This window comes from Hippopotamus amphibius, chromosome 3, assembly GCF_030028045.1.
Source record: "Hippopotamus amphibius kiboko isolate mHipAmp2 chromosome 3, mHipAmp2.hap2, whole genome shotgun sequence".
Taxonomy (NCBI): domain Eukaryota; kingdom Metazoa; phylum Chordata; class Mammalia; order Artiodactyla; family Hippopotamidae; genus Hippopotamus; species Hippopotamus amphibius.
Window position 1 is genome coordinate 149,283,061 of NC_080188.1, and position 22,333 is coordinate 149,305,393.

The window sequence follows — 22,333 nt, forward strand, 5'->3', positions numbered from 1 at the left end:
GAGCCCTATATATGCTGTCTGTAAGATGCCCACTTCAGACCTAGGGACACATACAGACTGAAAGTGAGGGGATAGAAAAAGATACTTCATGCAAATGGAAATCAAAAGAAAACTGTAGTAGCAATACTCATATCAGATAAAACAGACTTTAAAATAAAGACTGCTACAAGATATAAGGAAGGACACTACATAACACTCAAGGGATCAATCCAAGAAATATGTTATACACATTTAGGTACCCAGTAGAGGAGCACTTCAATGCATAAGGCAAATGTTAACAGCCATAAATGGGGAAATTGACAGTAACACAATAATAGTGGGGGACTTTAACACCCCACTTACACCAATGGACAGATCAGAGAAAATAAATAAGGAAACAAGCTTTAAATGACACAATAGAGCAGATAGATTTAAATGATAGCTATAGGACATTCCACCCTAATTTTCTTCTCAAGTGACATGGAATATCCTCCAAGATAGGTCACATCTTGCATCACATGTCAAGCTGTGGAAAATGTAAGAAAATTGAAATCATGTCAAGCATCTTTTATGACCACAATTCTATGAGATTAGCAATTAATTACAAGAAAAAATTTGTAAAAGACTCAAATACATGGAGAGTAAATAGTGTACTGCTAAATAACCAACAGACCACTGAAGAAATCAAGGAGGAAATTTAAAAAAATACATAGAGACAAATGACAACAAAAACACGATGATCCAAAACCTATGGGACACAGCAAAAGCTTCCCTAAGAGGGAAGTTTATAGCAATTCAATCCCACCTTAGGAAACAAGAAAAATCTCAAAGAAACAATCTAACCTTACCCCTAAAACAACCAGGAGAAAGAAGAACAAAGAAAACCCGAAGTTAGTAGAAGGATAGAAATTACAGAGATTAGAGTAGAATTAAATGAAATAGAAATGAAGAAAGCAGTAATAAAGATCAATAAAACTAAAAGTTGATTCTTTGAGAAGAGAAACAAAATTGATAAACCTTTAGCCAGACTCATCAAGACAAAAAGGGAGAATACTCAAATCAGTAAAATCAAAAATGAAAAAGGAGAAATTACAGCTGACACCACAGAAATGCAAAGGATCATAAGAGACTACTGCAAGCCACTATATGCCAATAAAATGCAAAACCTGGAACAAATGGACAAATTCTTGAAAGGTACAACCTTCCAAAACTGACCCAGGAAGAAATAGAAAATATGAGCAATCACAAGTAATGAATTTGAAAACCGTAATTAAAATCTTCCAACAAACAGAATTCCAGGATGAGATGGCTTCACAGATGAATTCCATTAAATATTGAGAGAGGACCTAACACCTGTCCTTCTCAAAATCTTCCTAAAAATTTGCGGTGAGGAACAGTCCCAAACTTGTCCTACAAAGCCACTGTCACCCTGATACCAAAACCAGAGAGAGATTTCACAGAAAAAGAAAATTACAGACCAGTATCACTAATGAACATAGATACAAAAATCCTCAACAAAATACTAGCAAACTGAATCCAAAAACACATTAAAAGGGTCATACATCATGATCAAGTAGGATTTATCCCAGGGATGCAAGGATTCTTCAAGATACACAAATCAATCAATGTGATACACCAAATTAACAAATTAAAGAATAAAAACATGATCATCTCAATAGATGCAAGAAAAGCTTTTGACAAAATTCAACACTCATTTGTGATAAAAACTCTCCCGAAAGTGGGCATGGAACCTACCTCAACATAATGAAGGCCATATATGACAAACCCTTAGCAAACATCATTCTCAATGGTGAAAAACTGAATGCATCTCTTCTAAGATCAAGAACAAGAGAAGGATGTCCACTCACACCATTATTCAACATAGTTTAGAAAGTTTTAGTCATGGCAGTTAGTTAGAGAAGAAAAAGAAATAAAAGTAATACAAATTGGAAAAGAAGAAGTAAAACTGTCACTGTTTGCAGATGACATGATGCTATGCATAGAAGGTCCTAAAGATGCCACTGAAAAACTACTAGAGCTAATCATTTAATTTGGTAAAGTTGCAGGATACAAAATAAATACACAGAAATCTCGTCTTCCTGTACACTAACAAGGAAAGATCAGAAAGAGAAATAAAGGAAAGAATCCCATTTACCATCGCGACAAAAAGAATAAAATACGTAGGAGTAAACCTACCTAAGGAGGCAAAAGACCTTTACACTGAAAAATATAAGATGCTGATAAAAGAAATCAAAGATGATACAAACAGAGGGACGGCTGTGCTGTGTTGTTGGACTGGAAGAATCAATTTGTGAAAATGACTATGCTACCCAATCCCTATCAAATTACCAATGGTATTTTTCACAGATTTACAATAAAAAATTTTACAATTTTTATGGAAACACAAAAGACCCTGAATAGCCAAAGCAATCTTGAGAAAGAAAAATGGAGCTGGAGGAATCAGGCTCCCTGACTTCAGACTATACTACAAAACCACAGTTATCAAGACAGTATTGGCATACAGGCATAAAAACAGAAATATAGATCAGTGGTACAGGATAGGAAACCCAGAGGTAAACTCATGCACCTGCGGGCACCTAATCTGTGATAAAGGAGGCAAGAATACACAATGGAGAAGAGACAGCCTCTTCAATAAGTGATGCTGGGAAAACTGGACAGCTACATGCGAAAGAATGAAATTAGAACACTTCCTAACACCATGCACAAAAGCAAACTCAAAATGGATTAAAGACCTACATGTAAGACCAGACAGTATAAAACTCTTAGAGGAAAACACAGGCAGAACACTCTTTGACATAAATTGTAGCAAGATCTTTTTTGACCCACCTCCTAGAGTAACGAAAATAAAAACAAAAATGAACAAATGGGACCTAATGAAACTTAAAAGCTTTTGCACAGCAAAGGAAACCATAAACAATACAAAAAGACAACCCTTAGAATGGGAGAATATATTTGCAAACAAAGCAGTGGACAAAGGATTAATCTCCAAAATATAGAAACAGCTCATGCAGCTCAATATCAAAACAAACAACCCAATCAAAAAATGGGTGGAAGACCAAAATAGACATCTGTCTAAAGAAGACATACAGATGAGCAGTAGGCACATGAAGAGATGTTCAGTATTGCTAATTATTAGAGAAATGCAAATCAAAACTACAATGAGGTATCACTTGACACCAGTCAGAATGGCCATCTTCAAAGAATCCACAAACAGTGCTGGAGAGGGTGTGGAGAAAAGCGAACCCTCTTACACTGTTGGTGGGAATGTAAATTGATACAGACACTGTGTAGAACAGCATAGAGATTTCTTAAAAAATTAAAAATAGAAGTACCATGTGACCTAGCAATCTTATTACTGGGCATTTACCCTGAGAAAACCATAATTCAGGAAGACACATACCCCAATGTTCATTGCAGCACTATTTACAATAGCCAGGTCATGGAAACAAACTAAATGTCCATCAACAGATGAACGGATGAAGAAGTTGTGGTACATATATACAATGAAGTATTACTAAGCTGTTAAAAGGAATGAAATTGGGTCATTTGTAGAAATGTGGATGGACCTAGAGTCTGTTATACAGAGTGAAGTAAGTCAGAAAGAGAAAAACAGATATCATATATTAACACATATATGTGGAGTAAAGAGAAATAGTACAGATGAACCTATTTCCAGGGCAGGAAAAGACATGCATATGTAGAGAACAGTTGTGTGGAACAGGAAAGGGGGGGTGGGGGGATGGGATGAATTGGGAGATTGACATAAATACACTACCATGTGTAAAATAGATAGCTAATGGAAACCTGCAGTATACACAGGGAGCTCAGCTCAGTGCTCTGTAATGACCTATTTGGTCAGAATGAGGGGGATGGCAGGGAGGGCCACAATGGAGGGTATATATATGTATATATACCTGATTCACTTTGTTGTACAGCAGAAACTAACACAACATTGTAAAGCAGTTACACTCCGATAAAAAAAGAAAAAAAGAAGAACCATGGATACAGAGGGATGACTATAAAGTTATATGCAGATTTTCAGTTGCACTAGTGATTGGTGCCTCTCTCACGATATTCATGGGTCAACTGTAGTTTTAAATGAATCATAGTGTAGAGAAAGCATAAAAATTTGTGGAATTTAGCCAAGTGAGTGCTTAGAGAGAAATGTATCACCTCTAATGCTTGTATTTGAAAAGAAGAAAGTTCTCTAGTCAGTAACCTAAGGCTTCCATCTTAAGAAAGTAAAACAATAGAGGAAGTTAATCCTAAAGCAATCTGAAAGAAGGAAACAGTAGAGACTAGAAATCAATTAAATAGAGAACAGAAAAATAATAGAATAATCTGTAAACCAAATTAGTGCTTTGAATAAAATTAATAGAATCAAAACATGTCTTGGAAGATTTATAGGAAAAAATAGAAAAGAGAAGGAAGACACAAATTACCAATACTGACCCAGGGAAAACACTGGAAAAGTTGAACAGCCCAATATCAATGAATAGTATTAAGTTAGAGTAAAAAAAATTTCGTGAAGAAAAACCCCAAGTCCAGATGGCTTCAGTGTTTAGTTTGTCAAATATTAGAAGAAGTATTACCATGCCTACACAGTTAATTTCATAAAATAATGAAGGTGAAAACCTTCCCTTCTCATTTTATAAGGCCTGTGTCACCCTCATTCCAAAAAATGGTCATTGCTATTATAAGAAGTCAGAACTATGTCACCAAAATATTAGCAAACCAAATCCAACAGTACATAAAAAGATCAAACACATAACCATGACCAAGGGGGATTCATCCCAAGTTCACAAGGATGTTCAACATACAGAAATCATTCAGTGTTATCACCACATAAATAAAAGCCCAAAACCACATGATCATCTCATTAGATGCAGAAAAAGCATTAGACAAAATTCAACGTCCTTTCATGATAAAAGCTCTTACAAAAGTGGGTATAGAGGGAACATATCTGAAGATAATAAAAGTTATTTATGATAAACCCCAGCCAGTGTAATTCTTAATGGTGAAAAGCTGAAGCAAGACAAGGATACCCACTGTCACCTCTTGTATTCAACATAGTATTAGAAGTTCCAGCCACAGCAGTTAAAAAATAAGCGGAAATAAAAGTTATCCAAACTGGAAGGGAAGAGTTAAAATTGTCATTATATGCAGATGATATGATACTATATATAGATAACCCTAAAGACTTCACACAAAAACTACTAGTACTGATAAACGGATGCAGCAGGGTAGCAGGATACAAGGTTAACATACGTAAATGGTTGCATTTCTTTTCAGCAGTAAAGAACTGTCAGAAAGGAAATGTAAAAAAACGATACTTTTAAGAATTGCACCCCCCAAAATAAAATACTTATGAGTAAACCTGACCAAAGAGGTGAAAAACTTATACACTGAGAACTACTAAACAGTGATAAAGGAAATTGAAGGTGATTCAAAGAAATGAAAGGATATCCCATGCTATTGGATTGGAAAAATTAATATTGTTAAAATGGCTATACTACCCAAAGCAATCTACAGATTTAATGCAATCCCTATCAAATTACCCATGACATGTTTGACAGAACTAGAACAAATAATCCTGAAATTCATATGGAACCATAAAAGATGCAGAATTGCCAAAGTAATGCTGAGGAAAAAGAACAAAGCAGGAGGCATAATCTTCCCAGACTTCAGACTATACTACAAAGCTACAGTAATCAAAACAGCATGGTATTGGCACAAAAACAGACATATGGCTCAATTGAACAGTACAGAGAGCCTAGAAATAAATCCCCACACCTGTGGTTGATTAATATTCAACAAAGGGGGCAGAAATATACAACAAGGGAAAAAGTCTCGTCGGCAAGTGGTGTTGGGAAAGTGGACAACCACATAAATCGGTAAAGTTAGAATAAACCCTCTCACCATACACAAAAATAAACTCAAAATGGCTTGAAGACTTAAAGCTAAGAAATCACAGCATAAAACTCCTAGAAGAGATCATAGGCTAAACATTCTCTGACATATACCACTTTTTTCTTAGGTCAGTCTCCCAAGGCAATAGAAATAAAAATAAAGAAGTGGAACCTCATAAAACTTACAGGTTTTTGCACAGCAAAGGAAACAATAAAATGAAAAGACAACCTACAGTGTGGGAGAAACTATTTGCAAACAGTGCAACCAATAAGAGCTTATTTTTTCCAAAATATACAAACAGCTCATACAACTCAACAGGAAAAAAACAAGCAGCCCAATAGAAAAATGGTCAGAAGACCTAAATAGACATTTCTCTAAAGAATAAATACAGACAGCCAATAGGGGCATGAAAAGATGTTCAACATTGCTAATTATTAGAGAAATGCAAATCAAAACTACAATGAGGTACTACCTTATGCCAGTCAGAATGGCCATCATTAAAAGTCTGCAAATAACAAATGCTGGAGAAGGTGTGGAAAAAAGGGAACCCTCCTACGCTGTCGGGGGAATGTAAACTGGTACAGCCACTATGGAGAACAATATGATGGTATTTATTCTTTAAAAAACTGTATTTGTTTTTAAAAAAAAATTAAAATAGAGCTACCAAATGATCCAGCAATTCCACTCCTGGGTATATATCTGGAGGAAACTGTAATTCAAAAAGACACACACACACCCCAATGTTTGTTGCAGCTGCAGCACTATTTACAATAACCAGGACATGGAAGCAACCTAAATGTCCATCAGCAGATGAATGGGTAAAGAAGATGTGGTGGAATATTACTCAGCCATAAAAAAGAATGAAATAATGCCATTTGCAGTGACGTGGATGCAACTAGACTTTATTGTACTGTGACCTAAATCAGAAAGAGAAAGACAAGTACTATATGATATCACTTAATGTGGAATCTAAAATAAAATAGGACACAAACGAACCTATCTATGAAACAGAAACAGAATCATGGACCTAGAGAACAGACAGGTAAATGCCAAGAGGGAGGGGGTTGGAGGAGGGATAAAATGGGAGGTTGGGATTAGCAGATGTAAGCTTTTTTATGTAGAATGGATAACAACAAGTTACTACTGTATAGCACAGAGAACTATGTTCAATATCATATGATAAACCATAATGGAAAAGAATATATTAAAAAAATGTGTACATATGCATGTATAACTGAGTCACTTTGCTGTACAGGAAAAATTAACATTGTAAATCAACTATACTTCAATGAAATACTGATTTAAAAAAAAGAAAGAACTATAGCCCAATATACTTGTGACTGTAGTCAATGCAAAATTTCTTAAAATTTTGACAAATCAGATTAAAAAAATATGTTAAAAAAGGTTAATACATCATGATTAAATGGAGTTTATCCTAGAATTCAGTTGTATTAACATCTGAAAATTATTCAGCTAAATTCACTATTAGTAGGATAAAAGAAAAAGTACACAGTCGTTTCATCAGGTGCAGAAGAAGCATTTGAAATTATTCAGCACCCTTTTATAACAAAAACACTCAGCTGGCTAGGAATGGAAGGGAACTTACTCAACTTGATTAAGGGTATCTATAAAGATGCTACATCTTACATGATACTGAAAGGTAAAAGGCTTGATACTTTCTCTGTTAACATCTGGAAAAAGTAAGAATGTCTGCTCTCTCCACTTTTACTTAACATTCTACTGATGGTCTGTTCTGGCGCATATAAGGCAAGAAAAAGAAAGAAATGGGAAACACATTGGAAAAGAAGAAGTGGACAGTATTGTTGCATGTATAGATAATCCAGAAAAATAAAATCTGTTAGACCTAGTAAGTGAATTTATTAAGGCTGTAGAATACAAGGTCAATGTACAAAAAACAACTGTATTTCTAAATACTAGCAAGAAAAATTAAAAATGAAAAAAATTTGTAAACCTCCATAATAGCGTATAAGAATACTTAGAAATAAATTAATTAAAGATTTGCAAGACATTTTCACAGAAAATTACATAACACTGCATTGGCAAATTAAAGACCTAAATAAATGGAGAGCTATACCATGTTCATGGGTTGAAAGACTTAATTTATTAAGATGACAATTTCCTCCAGATTGATACATAGATTTAATGGAATTCCACTCAAAATTCTAACAGATGTTGTCCTAAGAAATCTACACACTGATTTTAAAATTTATATGGAAATAAATGATCCTTTATCTGGTAGCACGTGTCAAATAGTAAAAGCTTCATACTACTGCTCCTGAGACTTATTATTTAAGCTACAAACTATGCCTGTTGTCCTTTAAGAAAGAAACTTACTTATGATCTGGGAATAGTTTCTGCCTTTGAAAACTTTTTCTTAGAACTTCTGTTGGATCATAATAAAGAAACTGAGTATGTCAGTGATGGACTTAACAATGGCTAAACAGAATATTAGAAAAGTGCGGCAATCTTTTGGGAGTCAGTATAGTTTTTAGATAAGATGTGTACAGAGAATTTAACCATACTTTTAAAGGATTTTTACTCAGTTTTCTTATCATCGTCTTCTCCTTTTCCTCCTCCTCCTCCTCCCTTCCTCCTCCTCCTCCTTTGTTAATATACCTCCAAATAAATGCTAGTTTAACCTTTAGGCCTGTACTGTAAAATGCTTTTAGGATTAACTTTATCTTGGAGTAAAGATGGGGGATATGTATTATTGTAGAATAGACTTTGTGTTGATTTTGTATTTTATCAAAGAGAAATATTTGCATCATTTACGATTCTTTATTAATGGGAATTTTATTTTTTTAAATAGGGAAGAATGGACAGAAGCTATCCAGGCCGTAGCAGACAGACTCCAGAGGCAAGAAGAGGAGAGAATGAACTGTAGTCCAACTTCACAAATTGATAACATAGGAGAGGAAGAGATGGATGCTTCTACAACCCATCATAAAAGAAAGGTAGAAAAGAACATCTTATTTCCCTCCTCAGCACAACATTTATATGTGTGGAAGAAATATGTTAACAACTGCCACTTGCAAAAATTGTTAGCCAATTACCTTATGATATGCCATTACATTGGTGTGGATGGTTTTTAATCAGGTGAATCTTAAACCTGTCATTGTTTAAAACCAAATTATTGAAACATCACTTTCAATGTTTCAGCACTTAGCACTGAATGCTGAGAGGGCTTGTCAGAAAGTTGTGACTGATGTGCTATCATACTACTTTATAATTTACATTTTTCCCTTATTGTTTTTAATACATTTTAGAAACTTCGAAATAAAATGTTTTTCCCTAATGATTTGGTGCTTTTCCATTTGGCATTCTGTGTTCTCCTGAAAGCAGAAGCTCAAATGGCTCTGGTGTACTTTCCTGCTTGGTGCCCCATCCTCACTAATGTCAGCAGGAAAGTGAACAATCTTGGAAATTATAGCTTTTTATTTTAATGGCTGCTTCTGAGCCAATGAGGGAAACAGATTTTTCCTTCCCTCAGTGCTGCAGGATAATAAGTGCCAATTTATATATTTCTGAGAATTATAAATTATGTTTTTCATTGCTATAGAAAATTGAAAAGCAACTTCCTATGTAAAAAATGGTATTTTAAGATTAAAGATAAAGTGTTCAAAATAAATGAACATGTCATTTTTCGTTAGAATATATTTGTTATAATAGATTTTAAATTAATCTTCAGGTAGGAAAATGCTAATTCTTAAGGTAATTATCCATGTAATTTGGTATTAGCACAGTGCTTAAGAAATCTTTGGAGTTAGACTGCCTGAGTTCAAATCCTCTTTTTCCTATATGCTAACCATGTGAACTTGGTGAACTTTACAGTTACAATTTAGATTTAGTTAATTATCCTTTCCTTATCTGAAATTTCTTTTTTTTCTAATTTATTCTGTTTTTTATTTATTGGCTGCATTGGGTCTTAGTTGCTGCGCACGGGCTTTCTGTAGTTGCGGACAGCAGGGGCTAGTCTTCATTGCAGTGTGCAGCCTTCTTATTGTGGTGGCTGCTCTTACGGCAGAGCATGGGCTCCAGGCACGTTGGCTTCAGTAGTTGCAGCACGTGGGCTCAATAGTTGTGGCTCGCAGGTTCTAGAGCACATGCTCAGCAGTTGTGGCGCATGAGCTTAGTTGCTCCAAGGCACGTGGGATCTTCCTGGATCAGGGATGGAACCTGTGTCCCCTGCATTGGCAGGCAGATTCTTAACTACTGCACCTCCAGGGAAGCCCTGAAATTTGTATTCTAATTAGAATAATATTCCATACTTGCTCTTGGACAAATGTCTCAGAACCCTGTATGTCTTCCTTGAAGACTTATCCTCTGCTTGTTAGCTGAAATGTATCCCTCTTTTCTTTTGAGTCACCTTAACCACTCCCTGTACTTGTTCCTCAGTTATTGCAAAGAGAAAAACACAATCCAGCTTTACCCACCTTCTCAGAGAGAAAAAAGCTTCTTTTGCTCATGTATGTGCACGTGTACACAACTAATTTGAAATTGGACTATACTCATAAATTTAAAGTCATATCCTGATTATTCTCATCCTTTGAGTGATAAATACTGTTACTGATGTAAGAATTTTGGAAATGAATATAGAAATTTACAGAAAAGCTTTGAATGAAGAGAGACAAACGTTGAAAGATATAAAAATGGAAAAGTATGGAAGATCCTACTTTTTCTGTTAAGGCTGGCTGTAAATGATTATTAAATCATAATACATTTTCCTGTTTTCAGTTAACCAGTGTTGATTATCTTAGAATTTATCATCTTCACTAATTATCACTCAAAAGGATTTATTATATGCTTATTTTATGCTAGGCTCTGAGCAGTGCTTTTATATGTATTATCTCATTTGATCCTCATAGGAATCATATAAGGGTAGGTACTCTTTTTTATCCCATTTTACAGTTGAGTCATCTGATATTTAGAGAAGTTAAATATCTTGTTTAAGCAGGTAATGACTTTATACACTATGCAACTTCAGTGTGCAGTCTACTTGTTTTTATTGATTCATATATCTTGAGCCTCTACAATCTATGTAATTGTTATACTCATAACATAACCAAAGGTATATTAGAAACAAAATTATACAGATAGGCTCTCTTATAATTGTACTGTTTCTGAAAATAGTCTGTCAAATTGTTGGATTTACACAGTACTTGGATATTAGTTAAATTCATTTTATATTATAGCACTCTTGGAAAAGTCAGTAGAATTTTAATATTGTAGCATGCTGGTAAAAAGTGAGGTTTTTGTTGTCCTTCTGCTTGCGTTCAAGTCCTGGGTCTGCCATGTGTGCAGTTGTAGGGAAAGCTGCTTAATCTTTCTGTCCTTTAGTCCCTTCACCTATAAAAGGGAGATTACTTTGGTACTTACCTCATAGAGTTGTGAGGATCATAATATAGTTGGGAGTATATGTGAAGTGCTTATATACCAAGCGCTCAATGAGTATTAGCTATTATTAGCTGGTTTTCTACTTTTTGAGTTGTGAAGATTAAAATATAGTTGGAAGTATGTGTGAAGTGCTTATATACTGAGTGCTCAATGAATATTAGCTATTATTAGCTAGTATTCCACTTTATCCACATAAAGATAATTAAACAGAAAGCAGGGGGTGGGGGGCGGGGGCAGTGGGGCTGGAGGGGTTGGGGTGGGATGCATTGGAAGATTGGGATTGCCATATACACATTACCAATAAGAAAAAAAATCAAATTGTACACTTTAAATATATGCAGTTTATTGTATGTCAAGTGTATCTCAATAAAAGTTCTCAAAAAAATTAAAAAAAGATAATCAAACATACACATATTTTTAAAGCAGAGTCTCTTAGAATTCTCTTGTTGAAACTGTCTCCAAAATGAAAAATTGATAGAGTCAGAAGTATTTTGAATTTTGGAGGGGTCCATTGTTTTATTTAGCGTATATCTTTATTTCCATTGTAATTTAAAAATTTCATATAAAATGAAATAGTATAAAATAGTTTGAAATAACAAAGAGAATATTTGTACTACTAACTATTCTATAATAATCCTGATAACTTGGTTCAAAGGGTGAAATATTACTGTCACTTCCTTAAGATGGACTTGAAAACTACAGGTGACACTTGAACAACACAGAGGCTTGGTGAGCCCACCCTCTGTGCAGTTAAAAATCTGCCTATAAGTTATAGTTGGCCCTCTGTGTCCCAGTTCTCCCTACCTGTGGTTCCTCTGAAGCAGCAGTTCCTCCGTATCCATGGTTCCTTTGTATCTGTGGTTCTGCATCTGAGAATTCAACCAATAGTGGATCAAGAAAAATTGATTGAAAAAAAATCACATGCAAGTGGACCCATGCAGCTCAAACCCGTGTTGTTTGAGTCAACTGTACATTCTTTATGAATGTCAATTATAAAAAGAATTGTACAAGTTCAGATTATTTTTAATTTTAGATTGTAAAAACAAATATTCTCAGATAAGAATATTCTTCTCATAATTTACAGAATGTATTTTCTTCTTTGTTCACTTTTTGGCAAATGGGCACTAGGATGAAGACATTAGCTACTGATTATGGTAGCTATGCTGAAAATTGTCCTAACTGCTCTCTCTTACCTGCATCAGACCGATGGTTATTTTCCTTAGTGGTAGAGTATTGCCATAGTAGCTGCTCTGCAGGTTGAAAATCTTGGAGAGGGAAAGATATTGGTGGTGGAGAGCAGAGGCAAAGGCCTTGCAATCATATTCAAGTGCTGATCTTTGTTTAAATTAAAAGATGATTTTTCAAAGGAATTTGATTAGAAGGCTTAGAAATGCCTAATCTTGATCTGCAAAGCTACTGTTATTAACGGCCAAATGGGAATAAAATTTCTTCTTAGTTTTTAAGTGACCAATATAGGCTTCTCTGGGAGCAGCTGGTTATCATTTCATGACTTAGGCAAAAAATATAATCAGTACCTCATATATTCCCATTACGTTTGATTCCAGTTCTTTTATTACTTAATACCTGACTACCATAACTCATAGCAAGGGCCAGCGTACAGAGGAGGAGAGAAAGGAAAGAACAGACCTGCTGAAATCAAGTGACCTTTCACTTCCTGCCTAGAGGGAAGAGCAGCATAATCAGTGTTGTAGAAGTTGACCCATAAGACTAGAGCTTCCCCTTCTCTTGGGCAAAAGCACTAGAGGAAGCCAGGAGAGATGTGGGCAGAGAGCTGAACTTCTTGAAAGCCTCCTTTTCACCCCATGGGCCTTGTTTGGTTTATCTCTTACATTGTAAATGTATGTGGAATTGATCTTTTTTTGACCAAATATGCTAAAACCACTATATTCTTTTCCTTGTATCCCTCTTCAATTATATGTAAATATTTGTAACCTAATTTGGGGGCTAGACGATCTTTTTCTTACATTCTAGTGTGTGTGATTTCATTATACTTAGTAAGCACTTTTTGTGTATGCACATGCATCTCAACTAAAACATTGATATGTTAGAGATTAAGTAAAGGAAAGAGTATAACTCTGTAAAATATTTCCCTAGTAAATTCTTAGGTTTGGGTTTTGGAAGATTAATTTTTCTGGAGAGTATCTTACGCTCTTATTTAAAAATTTTTTTTATTGAAGTATTGTTGATTTACAATATTGCATTAATTTCAGCTCTTTTAAATTTTTTATTGAAGTATAGTTGATATACAATATTGTATTAGTTGCTTTACAATATTGTGTTGGTTTCCCCTTTGGTAACCATAAGTTTGTTTTTTATGTCTGTGAGTCTGTTTCTCTCTTATAAATAATTCATTTGTACTTTTTAAAAAAATTTCCACATATAAGTGATATAATATTTTTCTGTCTCTGTCTGACTTACTTCAGTTAGTATGATAATCTGTAGGTCCATTCACGTTGCTGCAGATAGCATTATTTCATTCTCTTCATATGATTGAGTAATATTCCATTTTGTGTGTGTGTTTATGTGTTTGCATGTGTGTGTGTGTGTTTGCCACATTTTAATACATTTATCTCTTGATAGACTCTTAATTTGCTGCTATCTCTTGGCTGTTATAAATAGTATGTTATGCTTTTAGTTTTAATTAAAATCTTATTGTATTTTTTCCTTTAACACCATCCAAAAGAGGAAGACACCATTTCATTTGTAGAAGCTAGATAATCACTGTGTATACTGCACAGAAGATGAGTATTTGGTATCAAAGAAGCTTTTTAAATTTTCTGGTTTTATCAAAATAGATATGATAAATGTTTATGATTTTATCATATATAATGCTTTGTTACTAATATAAATTTCCATGTAAATTCCTCCTTTTTATTTTAAGATTGACAAACTGACAGAAGCTGTGAAATTTAACATTCTCTGTCGTCCTTTTTTTAAACCTCCTTGTCCCTAAGAATTACAGTCTTTAAAGAATATAGTACTATTTCATTATTACATATTGCTTTTCATGTGAAAATGTTGTAAAGCAATTTACAACTTATTTTCTAATTTTTATCCCCAGAATTCAATTTTAGTTTATAAGATATTTAGTAATGGGGTGCAACAAGTATCATTTAACGGTGTTTTTAGGTATAAAATGAGGAGGGTACTGTTCAACTGAAGCTTTGAGCAATAAAATAACATTATGGTTTAGTTATGAGAATAATGTCTCTCAGCTCTTCACTGCTATGAAATAAACTCCCCAAGTTTAATGTCTTAAAATAATGACAGTATATTATTTCTCATGACTTTTTGGTTTGCCTGGGCAATTCTGCTGGTCTCACTTGGATCTTTCAAGCAGCTGCATTCAGCTGGCACATGGACTGGGCTGGAAAATCCATGAAAGCTTTTCTCCCATGTCTGGATTCTTGGTTCTCCTCCAGTGAGCTCTCTCTTCATGTGGTGTCTCATGTTCCAGGACCTCTCCATATGGCCTTTCTCTCCAGCAGATAGCCTGGACTTCCTTACAGCATGAGAGCTGACTTTTATGAATGACTTTTCCAAGAGGGAGAAAGCGTAAACTGCCAGACTTAAAGGCTAAGTCTGGAACTGGCACAGTATCACTTTGATAGTATCCTGTGTTCAAAACTGGACACAAAGCCAGCACAGGGAGAGGGAACATTGCCTCCACCGGTTCATGGGAAGGATGGCACGTACATACAGGGAGTTGGGGCTGGAGGAACTAGTGGCAGCCATTTTTGGAAACTACCTAGCACAAACAGCTTTGTGTAATATAGTATTACTTGATTTTTAAAAACCTGTTAATGAAGATAAAATTACTTAATATTACCTACTATTAGTTGAAATAACACTAGCTCTGTTAACTATATTCTGTATATTTAGTGTGACATCTTTGATTTTTAGTCAAATTAATAAATATACTTGGTTATTTTCCCTATCTCTTGCTACTTTTCTTTTGAATTAGAGATGTTATTGAATGACTAAGATAGTGTAACTTGACAGTTGATAAAATTCCCAAGATTATAGATAGTAAATATTATTGAAAAGGAGTGAAGGCATTTATTTCTAGAATTTTTAGAATTTTTACATATATCTACAAACATTACAAGAAAACCACAGTGGTTTTCTTGTAATGTTTTTGTCTAGTTTTTATATATAATTGGTATCATTTCTTCCTTAGATGTTTATAGTATTCACCAGTGAACCATCTGGTCCGAGTTTTCTTGTTGAAATGTTTTTGACCACAAATTCAGTTTCCTTGATAGATACAGGATATTCAGGGTACCTATTTCTTCTTGAGTAAGCTTTGAATTTGAACCTTTCAAAGAATTTGTTGACTTCCTATAACTTGTTGATTTTTAAGAACATAAAGTTGTTTATAATATTCCCTTCAGATCCTTTTTATTATCTGTGGAATCTGTAATGATGTTCTCTCTCATTCCTGATATTTGCATCCTCTTTCTTTATCTTCCTGAATAATCTGGCTAGAGATTTATCAATTTTATTGATTTTCTCAAAGAACCAGCTTTTGGTTTCATCAGTATTTCATTACTATTCTTCTTTCTTATTATTTTTAGATTTTTTTATTGGAGTATGGTTGATTTATAATGTTGTGTTAGTTTCTGCTGTACAGCAAAGTGAGTCAGTTATGTATACACATATATCCACTCTTTTAGATTCTGTTTCCGTGTATGTCATTACAGAGTATTAAATGGAGTTCCCTTTGCTCTTCAGTAGGCTCTTATTATTTATCTGTTCTATATATATGGTGTGTATATGTCAAATCCCAATCTCCCAATTTATCCCTTCTGCTCCTTTCCCCTCTGATGACAGTTTTGTTTTCTACATCTGTGTCTCAACTTCTGTTTTGTTAATAGCTTCCTTTGTACAATTTCTTTAGATTCCTCCTATAAACAATATCATATGATATTTGTCTTTCTCTGTCTGACAACTTCACTCAATGTGACAATCTCTAGATTCAACCATGTCGCTGGAAATGGCATTATTTCATTCTTTTTTATGGCTGAGTAATATTCCTTTTTATATATGTACCACATCTTCCTTATCTCTTCCCCCATTGATGGACATTTAGATTGCTTCCATATCTCGGCTATTATAACTAGTGATTCAGTGAACATCAGAGTGTATGTTTCCTTTTGAATTATGTTTTATCAGGGTATATGCCCCAGAGTAGGATTGCTGGGTCATATGGTAGCTCTATTTTTAGTTTTTTAAGAAATCTCCATACTGTTCTCCACAGTGCTGTACCAACTTACATTCCCACCAACAGTATAGGAGGGTTCCCTTTTCTCCACACCCTCTCCAGCATTTTGAGGATGACCGTTCTGACCAGTGTGAGGTGATACCTCATTGTAGTTTTGATTTGCGTTTCTCTAATAATTAGTGATGTTGACCAGCTTTTTATGTGCCTCTTGGCCATTCGTATGTCTTCTTTGGAGAAATGTGTGTTTAGATCTTTGGCTCTTTATTTGAATAGGTTGTTTTTGTTTTTGCTTTTGTTTTTGATATTGAGCTACATGCGCTCTTTGTATATTTTGGAGATTAATCCCTTGTTGATTACTTCATTTGCAAATATTTTCTCTCTTTCTGTGGGTTTTCTTTTCGTTTTGTTTATGGTTTCCTTTGCTGTGCAAAGCTTTTAAGTTTCATTAGGTCCCATTTGTTTATTTTTGTTTTTATTTTCATTACTCTTAGAGGTGGATCAAAAAGAGATCTCGCTGTAATTTATGTCAGAGTGTTCTGCCTATGTTTTCCTTTAAGAGTTTTATAGTATCTGGTCTTAAATTTAGGTCTTTAATCCATTTTGAGTATATTGTTTTGTATGGTGTTAGAGAATGTTCTAATTTCATTCTTTTACATGTAGCTGTCCAGTTTTCCCAGCACCACTTATTGATGAGACTGTCTTTACTGTATATTCTTGCCTCCTTTTTCATAGATTAGGTGATCATAGGTGCAGCAGTTTATCTCTGGACTTTCTATACTGTTCTATTGATGTATATTTCTGTTTTTGTGCCAGTACCATACTGTTTTGATGACTGTAGCTTTGTAGTATAGCCTGAAGTCAGGGAGCCTGATTCCTCCAGCACCATTTATCATTCTCAGGAATATTTTGGCTATTCAGAGTCTTTTGTGTTTCCATACAAATTTAAACTTTTTTATTCTACTTCTGTGAAAAATGCCATTGATAATTTGATAGGAATTATATTGAATCTGTAGATTACCTTGGATAATATAGTCATTTTGACAGTATTCGTTTTTCCAATCCAAGGACATGGTCTGTTTTTCCAGTGGTTTGTGTCATCTTTGATTTCTTTCATCAGTATCTTATAGTTTTCAGAGTACAGGTTGCCTCCTTAGGTAGATTTATTCCTAGGTATCTTAATCTTTTTTGATGTGATGATAAATGGGATTGTTTCATTAAATTCTCTTTCTGATCTTTTGCTGTTAGCATTTAGAAATGCAACAGATTTCTGTGTATTAATCTTGTATCCTGCAACTTTACCAAAATCATTGATAAGCTCTGATAGTTTTTCAGTAGTATCTTTATGATTTTTGATGTATAGTATCATGCAAACAGTGACAGTTTTACTTCTTTTCCAATGTGGATTCCTTTTATTTCTTTTTCTTCTTTGATTTCCATGGCTAGGATTTCCAAAACTATGTTGAATAAAAGTGACAAGAGTGGACATCCTTGTCTTTTTCCTGACCTTAGAGGAAATATTTTGTTTTTCACCATTGAGTATCATGTTTGCTGTGCATTTGTCATGTATGACCTTTATTATATTGAGGTATGTTCCCTCAATGCCCACTTTCTGGAGAGTTTTTGATCATAAATGGATGTTGAATTTTGTTAAAATCTTTTTCTGTATCTGTTGAGATGATCATATGGTTTTTATTTTTCAGTTTGTTACTGTGGTGTATCACATTGATTGATTTATGTATGTTAACCAATCCTTGCATCCCTGGGATAAATCCCACTTGATCATGTTGTATGATCCTTTTAATGTGTTGTTGAATTAGATTTGCTAATATTTAGTTGAGGATTTTTGTGTCTATGTTCCTCAGTGATATTGGCCTGTAATTTTCTTTTTTTGTGGTATCTTTGTCTGGTTTTGGTATCAGGGTGATGGTGACCTCCTAGAATGAATTTGGGAGTGTTCCTTCCTCTGCAGTTTTTTGGAATAATTTCAGAAGGATAGGTGTTAACTCTTCTCTAACTGTTTGGCAGAATTCACCTGTGAAACCATCTTATCCTGGACTTTTGTTTATTGGGAGTTTTTAAATCACAGTTTCAATTTCATTATTTGTGATTGTTCTGCTCATATTTTCTGTTTCTTCCTGGTTAAGTCTTAGGAGACTGTACCTTTCTAAGGATTTGTCTGTTTCTTCTCGGTTGTCCATTTTATTGGCATATAGTTGCTTGTAGTAGTCTCTCATGATCCTTTGTATTTCTATGGTGTCCTTTTTAACTTTGCCTTTTACATTTCTGATTTTATTGATTTGATGAGTCTGGCTAGAGGTTTATCAATTTTGTTAATCTTCTCAGAGAACTAGCTTTTAGTTTCATTGACCTTTGCTATTGTTTTCTTCATCTCTGTTTCATTTATTTCTGCTCTGATCCATATGATTTCTTTCCTTCTACTAACTTTGGGTTTTGTTTGTTCTTCTTTCTCTAGTTGCTTTAGGTGTAAAGGTAGGTTGTTTACTTGAGTATTTTCTTGGTTCCTGAGTGAGATTTTAGTGCTATAAACTTTCCTCTAAGACCTGCTTTTGCTGTGTCCCGTAGGTTTTGGGTCATTGTGTTTTCGTTGTCATTTGTCCTTAGGTATTTTTTTATTTTTTATTTCCTCTTTGATTTCTTCAGTGATCCTTGATTATTTAGCAACATATTGTTTAGCCTCCTGTTTGTGTTTTTTTTACAGTTTTTTTCCTGTAATTGATTTCTAATCTCATAGCATTGTGGTTGGAAAAGATGCTTGATATGATTTCATTTTTCTTTAATTTAAAGAGGCTTGATTTGTTGCCTAAGACGTGATCTATCCTGAAGAGTGTTCCTTGTGTACTTGAGAAGAAAGTATATTCTGCTGCCTTCAGATGGATTGCCATATAGATATAAATTAAGTCTATCTGATCTAATGTATCATTAATTTTCTGTCTGGATGATCTGTCCATTAGTGTAAGTGGGGTGTTAAAGTCCCCCACTTTTGTGTTACTGTAAATTTCCTCTTTTATGGCTGTTAGCATTTCCCTTATATACTGAGGAGCTCCTGTGTTGGTTACATATATATTTGTAACTGTTACATGTTTTTCTTGGATTGATCCCTTGATCATTGTGTAGTGTTCTTCCTTTTCTCTTGTAACAGTCTTTATTTTAAAGTCTATTTTGTCTGATATGAGTATTGCTACTCCAGCTTTCTTTTGATTTCCAATTACATGAAATATCTTTTTCCATCCCCTCACTTTCAGGCTGTGTGTGTCTCTAGGTCTGCAGTGGGTGTCTGGAAGACAGCAAATATACAGGTCTTGTTTTTGTATCCATTCAGCCAGTCTGTGTCTTTTGGGGAAGCATTTCATCCAATTACATTTAAGGCAGTTATGGATATGTATGTTCCTATTGCCATTTTATTAATGTTTTGGGTTTGTTTTTATAGGTCTTTTTCCTTTCCTTACTCCTTTGTTGTCTTCTCTTGTGGTTTGATAATCATCTTTAGTGCTGTATTTAGATAGCTTTTTCTTTTTTGTGTGTGTTTCTGTTGTAGTTTTGGGGTTTACTCATGTTCCCATGAGGTTTTGATTTAGGAGTCTATATATGTACATGGTTGTTTTAAGTTGGTCTCTTTCCTACCAGGAGACGTTCAGTTAGCATTTATTGTAAAGCTGGTTTGGTTGTGCTGAATTCTGTTAGCTTTTATTGTCTTTAAAGCTTTTATTTTTTCCATCAAATCTGAATGAGAACCTTGCTGGGTAGAGTATTCTTGATTGTAGGTTTTTGCCTTTCATCAGTTTAAATATATTGTGCCATCCTCTTCTGGTCTGCAGAGTTTCTGCTGAAAAAATCAGCTGATAACCTTATGGGGATTCCCTTGTATGTTATTTGTTGCTTTTCCCTTGTTGCTTTTAATATTTTTTCTTTGTTTTTAATTTTTGTCAGTTTGATTAATGTGTGTCTTGGCATGTTCCTTCTTGGGTTCATCCTGTATGGCATTCTCTGCACTTTCTGGACTTGGGTGACTGTTTCTGATGATGGGGAAGTTTTCAGCAGTATTATCTTCAAACTTTTTCTCAAGCCCTTTCTCTGTCTATTCTCCTTCTGGGATCCCTGTAATGTGAATGTTGGTGCATTTAATATTATCCCAGAGGTCTCTTGAGACTGTTTTCATTTCTTTTCATTTTTTTTCCCGTATTCTGTTCTGTGGCAGTGATTTCCACCACTCTATCTTCCCCCTCACTTATTCGTCCTTCTGCCTCGGTTATTCTGGTATTGATTCCTTCTAGTGTCTTTTTCATTTCAGTTATTGGATTGTTCATCTCTTTGTTTGTTCTTTAAATCTAGTAGCTCCTTGTTAAACATTTCTTGTATCTTCTCAATCTGTGCTTCCACTCCTTTATCGAGATTTTACATCATCTTTACTATCATTACTCTGAATTCTTTTTTAGGTAGATTGCCTGTCTCCTCTTCTTTAGTTGTTCCTGTGGGTTGTTATCTTGTCCCTTCGTTTGCTGTCTCATTTTGTCTAACTTCCTGTGTTTGTGGTCTCCTTCTCACAGGCTGAGGATTGTATTTCCTCTAGTTTCTTGCATCTGCTCCCTGGTGGGTCAGGTTGGTCCAGGGGTTTATGTAGTCTCCTGGCAGGAGGGACTGGTACTTCCCTCTCATAGGTGGAACTGGGTCTTGTTTGTCTGATGGGCAGGGCTGTGTCAAGGGGTGTGTTTTGAGGTGGCTATGAGCTCAGTATGACTTTAGGCGGCCTGTTTTCTGATATTTGGGGCTGTGTTCCTATCTTGGTTGTTGTTTGGCCTGGGGCTTCCCAGCTTTGGAGCCTGCAGGTTGTTGGCTGGGGCCAGGTGTTGGTGCTAAAATGTTGACCTCCAGGAGATCTCACTCTGATCAGTATTCTCTGAGGCTTTCACTACCAGTGTGCTTGCCCTCACAGTGAGCAATAGTTGACCGTCTCCTTCCCAGGAGTCCCTCTAAGACCCCTAGGTAGGTGTAGCCCAGGTTCCTATGGAGGTATGGCTTTGTGCTTGGTCCCAGTGCATGTGAGACCTTGTGGCATCCTCCAAGAGTAGAGTCTCTGTTTCCCCCAGTCCTATGGAGCTCCTGCACTCAAGGCCTGTCAGCATTCAAGGCTAAATGCTCTAGGGGTTCTTCCACCTGATGCCAGACCCTCAGACTCTGTTGCAGGGCTGTTTTGTGTGGAAACTTCCCTGTGTAGCCTGCGTGGCTTTAATATTTTTTTGGTGCAAGGGTTGTTTTTAGAACAGATGTGTGCCCCTCTTTCCTCAGTGTATGCTGACCATTATCCCCTTGATAGGAGGTGGGACTGATATTGTGGTGCCCAGAGCCTACACTGGATATTGAGCAGGCCTCCCCTTTGCTCTGTGATTGTCATTACCCTGTCAGTGGCTGGGTCTGCTCCCTGGTTGTTGGAGTAGAGGCCCCCAGATCTGTTTCTGGTAATCGGTGTGAGGTAGGTGGGGTTGGATCACTGTCACTGAGAGGGAAGCCCCTGAGTATTCCTCCTCTAGAGCTGTTCACCTGTGGGTTTTCTCTGTTCTGTCACCTTTCACCCATAGTGTGAGCTCTCAGATTACACTGTTGGCACTGCTCTCAGCCCCACCTTAACTGTGGGTATGCCAGCAGTTGGCTTTGGTGTCTCTTAGACATTATTTTCACCAGCCACCAATGTAGATTTACTGAAGTCAGGTCTTAGGATTGCAGTAATCATGGATCTGGACCCACTGT

General features: G+C 35.4%; 1 protein-coding gene across 8 annotated transcripts in view; it reads left to right on the top strand.

The window, feature by feature from the left end:
- AKT3 (AKT serine/threonine kinase 3) overlaps nt 1–22,333 on the top strand; it is a 363,328-nt gene that overhangs the window by 199,607 nt on the left and 141,388 nt on the right. For all 8 annotated transcript variants that reach the window (XR_009052722.1, XM_057728155.1, XM_057728156.1 and 5 more), the window contains one exon: nt 8,741–8,885. Coding sequence is in view for 7 of the 8 variants with exons in the window: in XM_057728155.1 (XP_057584138.1) it covers nt 8,741–8,885 (145 nt within the window). In the remaining variant the exon portion in view is untranslated. The remainder of the gene's footprint in view (nt 1–8,740; nt 8,886–22,333) is intronic.